At 38.4% G+C, this 17,633-nt stretch overlaps 1 protein-coding gene across 1 annotated transcript in view; it reads left to right on the top strand.

Moving 5' to 3' along the window:
* Positions 1 to 17,633, top strand: part of lekr1 (Leucine-, glutamate- and lysine-rich protein 1) — a 77,787-nt gene that overhangs the window by 10,004 nt on the left and 50,150 nt on the right. The window contains exon 3 of the mRNA XM_008425324.3: positions 10,955 to 11,472. Coding sequence (XP_008423546.2) covers positions 10,955 to 11,472 — 518 coding nt within the window. The remainder of the gene's footprint in view (positions 1 to 10,954; positions 11,473 to 17,633) is intronic.

Genomic DNA, 17,633 nt, shown 5'->3' with positions numbered 1-17,633 from the left:
ATGATGCAACAGTTTTGCAGGTCCCAACAGGAGGGTATTTGACAATTCAGTGCCAAATTTTTCAGAAACCTTTGTGCGTTTCTACATAAAACACAATTTTTTTCTGCAAATCCATATAATACAGATTCATACCAACTACCCAGCCAGCATACCTAGGTGGGCCCCATATGGGGAAAAGGAGGGCAGACAATATGGGTCCCATATGAGTTTGTCTGCGGTTTCCATGGTGGCCCCACATGGGTTTCCCCACGTATGGCCCATGTAGGCGGGGCCCCTACATGGACAAAAATAACAGCGAACAACACAAATATTCTGGATACATTTAACAACAATTCACAATAAAGGTTTTTTTGATGGGATTTTTTCATTGGATATTTTGTTTTATCATTTCCAAACTATAAGTAATGTGAGTTTGATTCCTTTTGATGCACACTCTGTCCAATTAGTTTTAAGTTTATCACACAAACCATACTCAAGATAAAAATTTAACGAATTGCGTCAAAAGTGCAAAACAGACACACGCACACACCCACACCCACACACACACGCACCCCCCCCCCCCGCCCCCCCCCCCCCCCACACACACACACACACACACGCACACACTAGCCTTGGCGCCTCAGATATCAAAGACAGTGAAGGAGTCCCACAACGTGATAGCATTTCACCATGTCTTATTGAACAATAGAGAGTCCCTCCCCATCCAGCCCCAACAAAAAAATAATTTTCATATCCGTGAATTATGCAAAATTCACTTTTTGTACCCTTTCATACTTCCATTTGTGGCTCAACTGCTTCTAAAAGCATCCCAATTTCTTAAAGAACCACCAAGTAATTTGGTGTTTGGAAAAAGGGTCGTTAAAAAAAACCCTGATTATTGAGTCACGATCGATGGTTACTGCGTCATTACCTAGCAATCCAAGTGGAGCTCCAGGACTTTTGGTCAGCTGGCTTACTGCTGTATGCCCTGTACAATGGCTGTTGGAAAAGACAGGTGTTGTCTTGTTGACTTACCATTCAGAAAACACTTGCTGCATTCTTGCTGATTGTGCAGGACGCTCCACTTCTGCTTCTCAAAGATGTACTGTATAATGCACATATTTTTGCAGCCATGTTTGTGTGCGAGTGTAAACATAGAGTTTGGGGGGCGTGGCCAGCAGCAGCTTATTTGGATTTAAAGTGAATCTCATTCTGGAAGGAGCTCAAAATAGGCACAATTGACCAGATCAAAACCTCATCATCTAAGAATAATTTTGTCCAAAAATGTAATGAACATGTTTTGTTTAGCCCACAAATATATCCTAACCTGTTCAAGGTAGCATAATGGGTCATCTTTAAAAGATATGCTGCACTATCAAAGACTTCTGCTTTTTGTCCAAAGAGAGATATTAGATGCCTAGGAGAGAACACGACATGAACCGATCATTGATATTATTAGTTTTTTTGTGCTTCTCTTACTGTTTATGTTAAAAATGTGACCACTCTGCTGCATTAAGTGCCTGCTCCTTTTCATCAATTTGTAATGATCCTCTTGAGAGAAGAAGGGGAGTAGGCACAAACCTTCTGTCCTTGTAAATTATACCAGAGCATCCAGCTATCCTTTCTTCCTCCATCTCCTCTTTTTCTTTTCCTGTATTCCCTCAGTTGATCTTTTCTTAAATAATAGATATCTTCACACCTGAATTATTCTTCTCTTTTCCAGTTATTCCAAGGTGTCTCATAGTATTGGCAGCTTGTGTGTGGAGTATGTTATTGTAGTCATCGTGTTTTAGACTTGGTCCTTTACGCTCCCTCTTTTGACATATTTCTCCTCCTTTGTCTTCTTACTGCTCTGTCCATTTTAGGGCTTTTTTAGACTGAGGTGAAACAAAGGCAAAGAGAGTGGGATTTATAATATGATCTGTTGTAAGAACTTTGAGGCAGCAGGGGGATTATTGTGCAATATTGTTACAGGTGTTGTCTGGGGCTGGGTAATTCATGATGATAGTAATGCATCATGGTTCATAGGTCACTACATGGTCACTCTGGGTTTCTTAAGACTGCTGCTAGGCCTGTCAGGATAACTATTATGTGTGGATGATGTGCCGCCATTACTCAGTGACCCTCTGAGGTAATATTGCAGAGAAAGATTGTAAGACTGATTCCTATCTGAAAAAAACATCAGTTATTTTTGTCATTAAAATATCTTTGGGGAATGACAAATGGAGACAAGAACAGAAACCTGTTCCATCTAGATGTGTAATAAACAATAGCATTTTATTTTAAAGCAGATAATAGCTTGATTACAAGATTTAAATAATTATTTATCTGTACATTGGACCAGGATAATTAAAGTTTTCACCACGATTTTTATGAACTTGAAACTATGGTTTTCAGCACCACCAGTCAGCTCCTACCTTGTAACTTCCCAGACCTTCCTGCACTTTTCTCTCTCTGCACTTCTTTTTTTCTGCATTTCCGTCTTTGCCTGCCTTCTACTTCTACATTGCCACCTCTGCCATAGCCTTACTTGTGGTCTCCCTTCTAAGTAGCTGCATTATATTTATTTGCAAGCTGCTTTAGATAAAAGCATCTCCTGAATACATATACATAAACACCAGCGGTTAAATGTCTGACAACAGACGGTAGTCAGCCGTGGGTTTTGATGTTTCTGATGAGCCATTATTTATGGTTCTCAATATTTTGTTGCTATGCCTTTGTGTTTTTATCCAATGTTTGTAAATCACAGTTTAATTCTATACTTCTTTAGCCAATTGTGTGTATATCAACTTATACATTTAGATCTTTGAACATTTTAGAGATGTTAGGTTGTAAAGGAGCATTTAGTTTAAAATCCACAACTTCCTGTATCTCGTGGGAATAAATATGATGTTCACACAAAGACCCTTTTCTTTTAGCCTATTTTCGAAATAGAAAAGATAAAAGAACACACCTTTCCAGTGATCGCTGGAGTTAGACACCAGCCCCATGCGATCTCGCATGACAAGCAGCTATAGACAATGGATAAATGGCTGGATGAGAACACACCTTTCAGGTTAGGCAAATGTAGCATGTCTTGTGACTCTCATGTTCAAGAACAAACAATTAGATTGCATTTTTCCAACTTGTCTGTCCTTTAATTAAACCAACTGGTTCAAACTGATAATAAATAATTGGAGCTAGGTTTTTATTGACATAGAAGCTTTAGAAATAAACAGGGTGAAAGAGAAAATCAGACAGACAAATACACGCAGCTCAGATAGTTTTATGTGTCCGTGGCTCTCGGGTTTCTGTGCCATGCCGTGCAGAGCCATGTGTTATGATGCATGGTCTAGTGGGGCCAACGAAAGCACATGTGTTATCTGCTAAGTCTGATTAATGTAACAAGCTACATCCCCTTGTCTTTTTGGTGTTTTTCACTGGGTGCCTTGCTGTCCTAACTTCACCTCTTCAGTCTGGACTGTTCCTGGCTTTTGAAACATTTGCCCTGAAAGTACATCCTTCAATACATAATTCTAAGTTTGTTTTGTATAATGTACAGCATGCTGTGAAATAAATAATGTCCAGTGTCTGTTCAGTTTTACAGATTTATTGTCTGTGCTGCTTTACCCCTATTATTTGTTGTTCAGAAATATTTGTGTGTTTTTCAAATAAATCCTTTGAGCTGAATTGTAGCTGCAGCAGTAGTTAGCAAAAACTTGGTGGAACTGCACATCTGCTGAGCTTATCATATGAGCTACTCAGTCCAACGCTCTGATGAGTGTCTATAATCTCCTTAATGATGAAGCATTGTGATGACATGCTGAAGGCGGAGTGTCGGAAAGAGCAGGAGCTTCTTAGAGAGACAGACGCCCAGCTTTTAGGTTTCAAATTGTGAAGTAAATTTTTTTTTAAATCATGTTTGTTACACAACATTTTCACAACAACTGAAGTTAACATAGCTTCTTAATTGCACTATAAAAAGGCTCTATGTGCCATGAAAGCACGTAGCACTGCCCTTTAAATCATTCCATTAGATGAAAAATTAGAAAAAAATGTCAATTTAAAGCAAATAAATGGTTAAAATGTGATTAATTAAAACCAAATGAGCCTCCCACTCAGTCTAAATTGTTTGTGTCATTTAATGCAATGTGTTCTCATGCTCTTTGTACGTGTATGTTTCTTTGTATGTTTATTTGTATTGAAAAGGAAAAGGGCAGAGTGTAGTGGATTATCAAGACAAGAGAAAGAATGACAAAGAATGAAGTAACTTCTGAACAAATGTGCAAATATGGTGCAGTTACTGGATTCTTCACACCAGAACCTCTCTTAGTTCTGATTCGTACTTTTTCTTTAAAAGCCCACTGGTCCAGTAAACTCCTCTGCAAATGTTCGAAACCTCAGCATTTTTCCTTTGTGTGTTATGCTGATGCTGTCGTGACTCACTTCTGTTAGACATTTTTAGCGTCTGCTGTCTGGAAACTCCAATTGTTGAGCATGTTTGAATGACAAACAGCAAATTGCTCAGTATTGTTTGATCAACTAACGGTACGGAAACGGTCTAGTTCACAATGCTTGAATTCAGCCACTCCACAGGCCTGTGAGCTTTCTGCGTACTCTCTAGAAATAAAAAAAGGCCTCTCCTCTCCCCTCTTTTACTTCCATCTATCCCTTGTGACTTTTACCCACAATTCCCTTTCCCCAGTCCACTTAGAGCCACATACAAAAGCACATTTACCACTAGATTTACAGGCGTAAAAGTCTGTATTCATTCACACAAACACGCGCACTCTGTGCAGTCCTGAAGAAAGTTACTTGCATATGCATGCATACACGCACTGACAAATACACTGACATTCTTGTCACATGATGTGTGTTGCACCATGGGGTCCAGAGGAGTGGAATTTCGGCATAGCTCCCGCTTCACTGAGCACCACGGGGGCGGGGGGTTATAATCGCAAAATGCAACAAAGCCATGGTCATGAAAGACAATCTTGTTTGTGCATACAATCCAAAATACACACATTCATAAGCATGCCCACTCACCTGCAACAGAAGAAGATATACATAGTATAAAGAAAGAACTTGATGAAGTTGTCTGTGGAACAAGGCTTTATAAGCTTTCTTACACTATATTTGTAAAATGAAAATCATTGCAGCAAAATAGGGATAAAACACAGATTAGTTCTTTTAACTATTTAATCCCTTTTTAAATGGTGACTGGATCCATTTTGTCTGTGTTTTAAGATACAGAAAGTGAAGCTGGATGAAGTGCTAGATTAGCAGATGAAAAAGAGGAGGCATTCATTTGATTAAAAAGGGGGGAAACAAGGCAAAATGAATGATTAAGGATGCATTTACAATCTGAGGAAGCTCCAGTCCCTTATTGTTGTTGTTGTTGTTGTTTTTTTATCCTAAGGATTGAGGCAAAGTTTAGTGTTTCATCTACTGAACTCCGTATTAATATGTAATTCTTGCGCTGTTGTTTATTTAAGATTTTCTAACCAGCCAACAAAAGCAATTACCTCACCATGTTAAAGCATAGGGAATTTTAAAATTGAGTCTTGTATAACACTCTTAAAAATAATCAAAGAGAGGTGATCAAATTTGAGATACCTTACATAAATTAAACCTAATTATTGTAATGCGTCTCCAGGTTTAGTGTGCACTACATGTTGCATAAGTTTGTTGAATAAGTCTTCAACTTGAATGAACTTATTCTTTTTTTAACCAGATCTCTGTACAACTACTGGCTGTTGTCTTTTTACTCTATAAATGGCCTAAATTTATAGACCGTTTTAAGTTTGAGTCTGGAAAGTACTAGGGATGCATGTATTTCTAGGGATGCATGGTATAGCGGCATTAAAGGGATCCACGACTAGTTGTGTCAGTTGACTTTATTTGAGACATATTTATTTCAGATGTAAAAACACAGTAAAAATACTGCAGTCTCTTTAGGTTTTATATATTTAATAAAATGTTGTCACACGGATGTTGCCATGTTGTTTACACTACAAGGCGTTCTGGGTAGATGACATATGCAAGGTGGTAACCTAGCTCTGTCCAGCCAGAACAGTAAATTTTGTACAATAAGAAATGTTCAGCCCTTTCAATTTGAATCAGAGCAGAGCGCATTAGAATAGAAGGCAATGCAGAAATGACAGGGGGGAATGAAAATGAGGAGTTCGTTGTGGATAAAAAGGAGAGAGTCGGCCGGTAAAACTGTGTTTGTGCTGCTAGTGCTTGGAAATGCCAACCTAGAAAGTAGCAAAGTAGTTTCTACTCTCTAACTCAAACTGTTTATGGCAAATACTGTAAATTGCAAATACATTGCAATGCTGTGTTACAACAACTTAAAGATGCTTCCTTGTCACTTTAAACATCTTTTTTACCTGATTCAAACAATCGTCCTCATCATTTTCTAAAGAATTGCTTTCAGGAAGTGGTTGCAAAGCAACCTCACATCATCCTAGAACTCCGACTATGCTTTTTGCTGGTAGGACTTCACTATAGACAATCTAAATGAATTAATCCACAGTATAAGCATGGTGCTTTACTCCTGCATCCTTTTTCACGTTAACTAAATTAGTCAAGGTAAACAAAACAAAACAGATGTTTTTATTTCAGCTGTTGAATAACAGTAACCATGTTTTTTGTACATTTTACACAGCAACATGCGGCATAATCATAAAAAAAAAAAATCAAGCCTAAAAATACAGGAGTGTCTGTCTGTCTGATCTGTGTCTGGCCAGGTTGGCACATATGTCTGTATGTGCACTATTGTTGATTGAAGTTTTAGTGGCCGCCTGCTTGTTGGGTCGATATTGGTGAACTCGTTCATGTTTGAGTGTGCATTAGGACCTGGGGGTGGGGTGTATGATGGGTATTCGTGTGTGGGTGTGTGTGTTTGGTGGCCGAATGTATGTGCGTGCAACATCAACGATATGTGTTCGTGACAGTGACCCACTTCTGGTGTTTTCGGTGAGCCAGATGGGTCACGGCAGCTGGAGCTGAAGAGGCGGAGGTGGAAGAAGGAAAAGAGCAGGATGATGAGGAAGAGAGGGAGGGAAAAGGCACGTTAGGAGGAGGGGGGCCGGCGGAGCTGCTGGAAAAAAAACAAAGAGGATGAAATGGGATGCTGTAAGGAAATTGAACATTAGGGAAACTATTAAAAATGAATTATTGTAAACATTTGTCAGAATGAAAAAATTGTAAAATATATTGTTATGTTTCGTCTCCGTGACAGTTTCTCTCTACCTTTAGTCCGTTGAAGCAATAACTGCAAATCTTTGAACACATGCACACACTAAAAATCACTGCATAAATTAGTGATATGTTTCTCATCCTATCAGGACACCAACCATCCATGCCCCTCACCCCCTACTACTTTACTCTACTCCTCCTTCTAAATGTTTCAGGCAAGAAGTAATAGCCCCTCATGTTAAATTTATGAAACAGAAAGACATTGTGGAGAGACGGTGTGGACTGCTTCCAAGCAGAAATACCATCACAGTGAATAGACTGTGTACCTGTTAGATGTTGAGTCATAATGTGGATGATTGACTGGTTTGATTTGAAAACACACTCATTCACACTATTTGTTGTTTGCCAAATTTCCTTGTGACTACAGTTGTGTAGAGTCTTATATTCGGCACTTTCTTGTCCTTGGGGGCACTCTAAAATCTCTATTTGTCCTCATGACTATATTACTTACAAAAAAAAACCTCCCCACCACATGCTATTTCTCAAACACACGTGATTATTTTCAGTCTTTTTGCCTAGAAACCAAGAGCCCATCTGTGGAGTAAACATTAAAATCCCCTGAGCCGCAATTCCAAATATTCCTCAATCTTTCACGCACTTATCCTCTCTTATGCTCACAATGAATGCATGGACAGAAACCCTCTTGTGGCAACACATATGCAAACGTTAACCTGTTGAGAACAATCTAATACACACACTTGTCTTTCTGTCAGTCTTTTTTTCTTTCATTTTTAATGTCTTCCAGTCTAAACAATTTTTAGTACCAATGCCTGACAATAACAAGATCTTAATGCCACAATCCTTGGTTATTTGGGTTGTGGTTTTCTCCGGTGTTTATATTGTAATCATTTCTTTGTGATTTATTTATGCTCTCTAGGTCTTGGCATATTCTGCTAATTTCTCTGTGTACGTTATTGCTACTGGGGTGCTGCGTTTCCTTTGTCTTTAGTTTCTTAGTCTATTCGTATGCTCTGTTCCTTGGACATTCAGATTTATTATTTATTATTATTTTCTTATTTAGATCAGTGTTTCCCAAACCTGGTTCTCAACTACCCCTTGAGGACCAGATGTGTCTCTGTTCCAGCTCATCTGGTTCAAATGATTGCATGATCATCTCTGCAGCCACCAAATGCTGCCGAAGCCTGTTAATCATCCATTCATTTAAGTCAGATGTTTGGACGTAAGACGACACCTGGAGCATACAGGCCAGGTGTACTTGAGGACCAGGTTTGGGAAACACTGTGTTAGATTAATGTCAGATTTTTCTGTTTGGCTTCTGGATCCTTTTAATTTTTAGTCTCATCTCTCAGTTTACCTACTTTCTCCTTGCTACAGCTGTTAGACATTCCTCTGATTCATTCATTTGGGTATTCTGTTTCTCTCCACCTGAGATTTATTTATTTATTTTTTTAAATGGAGGTTCTCCTTCCTTTCATTTTGTCAGTCATGGTTGGTGGAAGACAGACTGCTGCTGTCTTAGAGACAGGAGACAGGCATAATGGGCATCATTTCCTGATGTGGATTGGCAAGTTGCTAACATAGATGGTGAAGGCATTTTGATGGGTGATGGAGGAAGTAAATGTGATTAGTGGAGAAATCCTTATCTTGTGTCACCTGTCACTCAGTTGCATTGTCTAAGGTATTTCTAGTTCTGTTTTTTCCTAACCTGTCTGACCTAAGACTTTTTGTTTTTACCATCAATATGAAATATGCTTGAGAGTCAGAGGTAAACATGTATAGTCTCACACTTATTACTTAGAGGCATACTCATTAAAGAACAAGGAATCGTCTATATACTTTTAAGAATAGTGTGGACACAAGTTTTGTAATGGTTTTTATTTCTCATTGATACAAAGTTCCTGACAAAATGTTCAGAGCAACAACTCTGCACTTTGAAATCTAAATTATCAGATTTTTTTTCTGAAGCATTCCTGCTTTGTTTGTACGTTTATTTCACTGTGTTTACATCATGTAGCAGTCGACTTGGAACATTCTGACATAGAAGCCGTCAGTGCGTCAACCACACATCAGCTGCCTCTGCGCCACGTACTGTATCAACCTGAAGATGAAAGCTTGAAGGAAAGGATTTGTTCCTTGAAATCCAGAAAGAAGTGACAGGTCCTTGGAGGGAGTACATTGACACACACACAGAATGATAAATCATTTGGGAGACAACAGAAGGAGCGACAACAATATGTGATGTGGGGATTAGATGATTTACTTTCCTCTGTTTTGAACTGCTGACAGGAAAATGTTATTTTTGACAACATTATAAATACACACGCACGCACGCACACATATATGCCTCTATCATGTGATGGACTGTGCATTTTGGTTAATGAGTCTGAGTAATGAGTGTGTTTAGTGATTTAATTCTGTTACAAGTGTACAATGTACCAGTACTATACAAAAAGGCGTAATGGTACTTTAGAGGTTCTGTTCAGTATCAGTATCGATATTGAGTGATTGGATTTCAAGGGTCTTGCTCTGAACCTTCTATTTAAATACATCTTAAGTGGACACATGGATCCAGAGCTCATTAAGTGTGCTGTATGCAAATAAACACAGAGAGAAGACTGCTAGAAAACTTTCTTATGATTTTTTTAAAAAACATGTAATTATGCAGCTGCTGGATGTTTATGAGGCATGCAAGGATAGGGAGGGAGGTGAGGGGCATAGGGTTCTCTAACTCAAGGATTAAAAAAAAAGATATTTAACAGTGTGGGTGAGCTTGACTGAGAATGATATGTTCAGGGGAGGACAGCTATGATAGCAGAACTCTTATGAAACATATCAAATATCATGCACTCTGGCCATTTAAGTAGTTACATCACAGTAGCAGGTTGAAGCCTGTTTATTTTCAGAACTCTCAATTCTACTTGACGGATACTCCACAATCTTTCAGAAATATTCTTCTGAGATTTTGTCTTACAATGACATTATAGCATTCCACAGTTATTATAGATTTATTGGCTGCTTTTTCCATGACATGAATCTCAGTTTTACGACATCCAAAACGGGCTCTATTGGATTGAGATCTGAGATCTGAGATCAGTAGGAGCACAGTGAACTCGCCTTCATGTCATGTAAAAACAGACAAAATGAGCTTTATGACATGGTGCATTATCCTACTGCACGACATTATCAGAAGATGAGTAAACTGTGGTTGTAAAAGAGTAAACAAGGCAGCAGCAACAGATGTATTATGCCCCCACACCATTATGCCGTCACCACTAGCTTGAACTGTTGATTCAAGCCAGCATGGATCAATGGTTTCATGTTGCTCCTGCCAAATGCTGACCCTACTTACCAAAGTGTTGGTGTTGAAATTGACACTCTTCAGACCAGGCAATGTTTTTCCAATCTGTCATTGGAAATCTGTCCAATTTTGATGATCTAGTACAGATGGAAGCCTCAATAAGCACAATAAACAATTCCTGTCCATATGTAGCCTGAACAAAGATGTTTTATCAACTACAACCATCTTTCAAAGGCATTTCTGCACCAGTAGGTATCCCAAAGTAGACATCTTTTCAGCTTTCAATTCTCCATCACATTTTGTTTGGACCTCAGTGTGTTTTCAATGTCAGTTCAAAACTAATTGCTGAGAGGCATATGTGTGGGCTTGGTAAGTTAGCTGCCTTTCAGCCACACTACATATAATCTATGTGTATTACTGTAGCAAATGGGAACTTAAAGACGTTATCCAACAAGTCGCATTTTTTTTTCTCAGATGGAGCGCAACGAGACCAAGTGCGATTACTGTGGTGTAAGCTACCTGACTTTATATGAGAATCGTCAGCTCCAGAGTCGGTTGGCTCTGTTAGAGGCTGAGCTCCAGGAATGGAAGGAGACTGCCCAGAGGGAACAGGCCCAACTGGAGGCTTGGGAGCTGAATGGGCTGGAACAGGAGAGGGAGCTTCAGGCACAAGTTGATGTCAGGGAGAAAACCACCAGAGACGAACTGGAGAAAAGGTACCGGGACATGACAAAAACGCTAAAAGATGAGTTTGAAGCAAAATTTGATAGAATGAGGAATAAGATGAAAGCGGACCATCAAAAAATCATCGAAGAGAAAGAAAGACAGCTGAGAAGGGAGCTTGAAGACTTGATGGTGGAGAAACTAGGAAAGCAGAGAGAAGAACTGAAGAAGAGTGCTGAGGAGAGAGAAACTGTTCTGAGGACTGACCTTAAGAAGGCCAAAGAAATTTCAAAGAACCTGAAGAAAAACCTTCATGAGCTCAGACAGCGGTGAGTTTTGTTAACATTTCCTTACTTCTGTTATGTTTTATATTCACCTATGCCCGACTTCAAAAGGACAGTCACCATATTTCGATGATAAAACACATAGACAAAGAAATTGGTAGTGTCTAACGTAATATTTGGTACACGTATGTAAAAGGTTCTGAAACTATCTGGTTTCATTTTATCCACAGATGTTTTTTTCCCTTTATTTAGTTTAATGGTAAGGAAAATATGTGCCATTGGTGCTTTTTGCTCTCTGAATCAGTCGGCCGCTTTCACAAAACATTGTTAAGCCATGCATGAGATGTCTTCAGTATTTATGAGTATTACAGTTTTACATATAGTAATGGCAACCAGTCAGTTGTTGAACTAGACATTTTAAACAATCAGTGTTATGCCAGTTTACTTTTATCAAGAACCAGATGTAAGTTCAGTTCCCATTGTTAAAACTAAATTCATTTGGGTTCATTGCTTGGTTGTTAAGCATTGTGATACAGGTTCATGATCCTAATAAGAACTAGTTGTCATTCATTTGTCAATATTTGTAGGAAACAAGGTAGAAATTAAGTTTACTGATAGATCATTGTAAGCTGAGTTTGAAATGTTGATGTTAATTTCTACATTTCTCTGCAAAGCTGATGTTTCTCTTGTAGAAAATCTTGATTCTTATGCATCACAGTCACTGTTGAAGTCCAGCTTAAGTCCTGCTTTGGAAACCCAGCCTTTCCTGCATGCGGTTTGCATGTTCTCTCCCCAGTCATGTGTGGGTTTGCTTTGGATACTCCACCTTCCTCCTACACTCCAAATACTTGAACATGACGTTAATTGGTCTTTCTCAATTTGCCCTCAGCTTTGAGTTTGTGCATGGACAGTTGTTTGTTCTCTTATTCTCTGTGTTGGTCTGGGATGGTCTGGCGAACTGTGCGTGCCCCACCTCCCGCCTTAATGACCTCTGGAGATAAACACCAGACCACCCATAAACTTCGAAGGATGCAAGACAATGGATGGACAGATGTTTTAGTCAAAATAGCAAGAATGCTGCAACTCAGCATTCATCCTCTGATTGCTTTGGAAACAGTTGTATTTTATGTAGTTTTTCTGAAATGCTGTGTCAGAATTATGCAAAATGTACACCTTCCAAAAGATTCCACTTTTGTTTTGTTAAAATATTTCTCCAATAAAAATCATTGTGATTTTGTTTGGGAAATATTGTTTTTGGTCAGTAGTGATTTTAACCTGGGAAGTCCCATTAATTGATTGGCCCATTGTTAAGAGCTGGAGAGGCTTGTCTTTGTTGGCACGTTTCTCAATAAACCCAGAATGTATGTAAGTGATGAAGAGGCATATTTTTAAAGATCTGTGGAGGTGCTTAGTAGACTTATCATGTACCTGAAGAATAGCCAGAACTAAACTTCAAATATTTTTTTATTAAATGCTCTAATTACAAACAGAAATGTTGTCATATTTGCAGTCATATACAGCTTCTCGTAGGTTCCGAGAAGGCATTCTTCAGGTGTCACCTGAAATACCACAGATGATTACTTCTACCATGACCTTTAGACTTTTTTAGATTCTCCTGCCCACACCCATTTTAGCAGGAACACTTTCTCTATGCGCTCAATTCAGTGTCAGACTTCAGTATGTGTGGCAAGGGCTAGGGTTTAAAAAAATCATTTGTTTCATAACATTTCTTTTTTGTTTACTTTTTTTTTTACAGCTATCATTAACTCTACTTTTCTACTTTGGATTTTATATTACTATAAAGCAGTAAATGGAAAAATGTGCTCAAGTCTTTCTTGGTTAACTTGTTTTCTTCAAAAGATCTTTTATTTTCTCAAAGTTAGAACCTACTGTGGCTGGAAATAGAGTGGGAGTGGGTGAGATTTTAATGCAAGTCACATCAGCTGTAACCATGCTAACAGCAGGCCTACAGGGATTTTTCTATTGTTGTGTGACATTGCTATGAAAACTAAAATTAATCCACTGGATTTTCTAGTCTTTACTGTTAGGAGTGCTCTAAATAGATTTTGGCATGCTGTGTTTGCAGGTGACACATTTTTTAGTTTTGTGTAATTAGGGGTTTGCAGAACAGGCTGCGAGCAGTTTGCTACACTGTGAAGGAAACCTTGTGTGCTCCAATATCTCAGTTAGTTGTGAAATCTGAATATCTCATTTACAGCAGCAGATATGTTGTCTTTTTTGTTGTTTTTATAGGCACAGCATGCAGCTTCTAATCATATTTAAAATGAGCTAAAACAGATTTTTAGATAATATATTCTGTTTAAATCACTCTCTGTACAGTTTCTAGAGGAATCATAATTTAAGTATAGCCTAGTTTTTTTTAAACTCTTACACAATTTTAAAGCTATAAATTTAGATACTTTGATGTATGATGCTGTCTTTGTCACTTGAAAGTTTTAAGCATTTTTAATTAATCATTTTTTGACAAATTTAGTAAAAAATGTTATTATGCTTGCTTTACAATTCTAGTATTTACTTTAAAGTGAATCCATCAATGCAAGATTGTCTCAAACTATTAGATCATACTCTTCAAGGACAGGCAACTTTATTAGTTCAAATCAGGCTAATCTGTTCTTGGATTGTTTTAATTCCTCACCTACTAAAGTAATGTATACAGGAAGCACAACAGCCTCAGTCCTATTGCTTTCTGTTCCTGGTGGTCCTGACCATGATCTGGACTCACCTTATTTCTAAAGATGCATGGAAATTCGTGGCTAGACTTGTGATTGGTGCTTCATGTGTACAACCAAAGCAGAAAATTCCTGACTAATATCACCATCATGTATTTTGGGTCAAGTGGTGTGATTAAATGCGGACAGTCATAATTTCTAAACAGATCACAATAGCTGATAAGTACATCTGTTTATGTTTGTGTGTATGAAGGTCATTTATTCTCAACTTAATTTTTTGCAAAAGATTTTTACCTGAAACTTCACATCTAATTAATAGATTAACTATTTGTGCATGTTTGCATGTCCCAGATTAGGTCATATGTCATCTGCACACACACGCACCCACCCGAACACGCACTCACTGACAAGTTTTGAATATTTCTTTAATGTCTTTTCAGCAATTTTCAAGTGTTGATAATCAAATAGCAGATGTCTGTGCACAAACAGCCAAAGGCAGTTTAGTTACAGAGAAAAATGCAGGAAATATTTGCACTCTGTGACTCACAGAAATGCTATGAAGAGCAGGAGTAATCTAAAGTCTCAAACCGGGTCTCGCTTCTGAAGGCCTTGTCACACAAATTAATATGGTAATTCCTGCACACAAATCAGCATTGTAAAGTCTCAAATAATAATTTTCATGGGATGGTGATAAGATTAAAAGCTATAACTAATAATTATATGTAATTTGTTCAAATCTGAAATTTCCCGTCAGAAAATTATGTGGGAATTTTATCAGCCATTAGAGCTGCTTGGCACGAATCCATTTTCAGACACGTACCACCAACAGTTGAGAAACAAACATACACCACGAGAGACACAGAAACAGAGACACATGCAATTGTATTAAACTTTCTGCAACAACCAGATAGACTCAGGCCAGAGGCAGGACTTGAAGCTAAGGGGTTGGCTCTGACTTCGCACCAGTGATATTCACAGTATCAAATATGGCCTGTACAACAATAAAAGTGCTTTCAAAGCGAAACATGCTGCTCTAATCAACACTTTTGTTGCTTTGCTGATGAAGTGTAAAGATGAAGTGTAAAGGTTGAAGAGAACAAAAAACGGAACATGAAGAGGAAATGTCCTGATGGACGAATTAAAAGATTCAGCCTGGATCGTTAACAGATGAGAGAAACAAGGCAGCAGCTGCTGATGTGTTTCTCTGTGCACAACACTCTTTTGGAACATATCCACCTTAATTAATTAATTTATTTACCAAACAGGAATGTTAAACATTTCCCCAGACTTTGAATTAATAAAAAAAATCTGCAGTTTAGACTGAAAATCATCAAATTGCATATTTGTAATATGCTGATTTTTCTGTTTTAGACTTTAACTTCTGGGACACACACTTCTGCATATCTCGTCAGTCAATTAAAGCTGCACAAAAGAGCAAATTTTAATATTTTTGCAAACAGTAATAAAATTATTTCTAGTTGCTACAGGAGGAGCAAGACTGAGTCAGTGAATACACTTTGCATAAACAGCATCGTTTGGTATGGTAGCTGAAATGCACACAATAAACACCTCGGGAGAAATGTGTAGGTCCAGGCAAATAATAATATGTTTAGTATCTTGACCCCTTGTTTTCCGACCATTTCCTGTCTGATTTATGTAGAGAAATGTTATTAGTGCCACAAAATCTTCTTGAGAAACTATTTAATCTCTATCTAAGGACAAGTTACTTAAGCCAGTTTTTCAGATGGTTTAAAGTTTTTATATACTGTTTGTTCAAACCTGCAAAACAAAATTACTGCAAAATTACAATTTACTAGCAATAACAACATTTAGGCCTGTTAAGGATGTTTTAGCTCAACAGCTTGGAAGGATGCTTCAGTTGAACAACAAGAAACAAAAACATACAATGCAAAGATACAGTGGTACATTTTGGTGTAAATGTCCAGATGTGCACAAAATAAGTGTAAATTTAAACATATTTTAGGAGTTTCTAACATTATTGCACTTCTGTTAGATCTTGTAATGCTTTAATGTTTAGTGTGTGAGGTTGTGCATAGTGACACCTGCTTGTGTATCTTTTGTTTTTTTTGGGTTATCTAGTAACCATCCTAGGGATGCCATAACAACGATAATCAAAACAACAACGACACACACACGCGCAGAAGCGTAAAGTACGAGTAATATCATATAACAGCTAACCAAATTAGCCAAGGAGTCAGAGAATGCGTTTGTCTTCCAACTTGTCAGTCTCGATTAACATTTCACTATCGCAACCTGTTTGTTTGTGTTTCATTTGTATGTTTGGGTTGCTATGCTACTGTTTCATCAAATAATTGCTGATTACCAAATAAGATGGCTTACTGAGTGTGTGCGTGTGTGTGTGCTACTGTGTGTGAGACTGAGCCTAGGAGAGACTACTCTATCACATATACACAGAAATCCGCAGATGCTCAAACACTGTTCCAGTTTATTGTGTTGTCATGAACCCCACTAAACTGGAGCCATTAGAGCTGATCAGTGATCCTCCACCAAGGAGAGCTCTCCTTCCATGCAGTAATGTTTACTGCAGCACACATACACACACACACACGCACGCACCCCCGCACACGCACATACACACACACGCACGCACACGCAAGCACAAAACTCAGACTGTGTGTGTGTGACAGAGAGAAAGTCTATGTTTGTTCAGTGCAGTAACATGAACTTGAAGTTGGATTTCTGCTGATACCCCACAAGCAGGCTGTGACGGCTGCTTGACTCAGTTCCTAGTAGACATGACATATTACCTAACACATACACAAACAGAGGGGAATTAACAGTGTAGTGACTGGATCATTGTTTGTTAGGTTGCTAGTGGAAACTGCAAATTGGAATAAAACCACAAGTAGCACTTCCCTCAGAGTTCTTCCTTGTTAGAAATAGACGCCTTTCTGTTTGCCATCCATCATTTCGCTTCTCTTCCACTCCTGCTCTTCCACCTGTGAGCTGTCTTATCAGCGTTGCAATCCAGAACCCAGGTGTGTGTGTGTTTCTCTTTGTGTGTTCTCTTGCACATTTTTATGACAGCTTCTTTAATGCCTGCCAAACCTGGTTTTGATTGATTCTGTGCACAGGGATAATTATCCTACCCACTGCAGGTGTATGTGGGTGTATGTAAGCATGCTCCCAAACACACAGAAATAGCCACAGAGTCAGATGAAGGCACATACAGACTCACACCACGACATGATGCTGGATTGAAGCATGTGACCAGCTAGCTGGGGGGAAATAAGCGATGCGTGTCAAATTCCCAGACGCTTCTCTCAATGCCACAAGCATGCTCACAAGCTACGTGATATGTTTCAGCCTGTCATCAGTTAGAGAAGCTGTCTGCCCACATACTATCAGTTATAGTATATATATATATATATATATATATATAAAATTTATTTTCATACCCCTTGATCTTTCCTTTAGCCTCTATGCCTTTTTAAAAGGAAAGCCATCTTCCCACTACTCTCTCTTGTTCTTTGT

Source organism: Poecilia reticulata, chromosome 13 (genome assembly GCF_904066995.2).
Source record: "Poecilia reticulata chromosome 13, P_reticulata-male-v2, whole genome shotgun sequence".
NCBI lineage: Eukaryota > Metazoa > Chordata > Actinopteri > Cyprinodontiformes > Poeciliidae > Poecilia > Poecilia reticulata.
The sequence above is the reverse complement of the archived record's forward strand: the minus strand, read 5'-3'. Positions and strand labels throughout refer to the sequence as shown.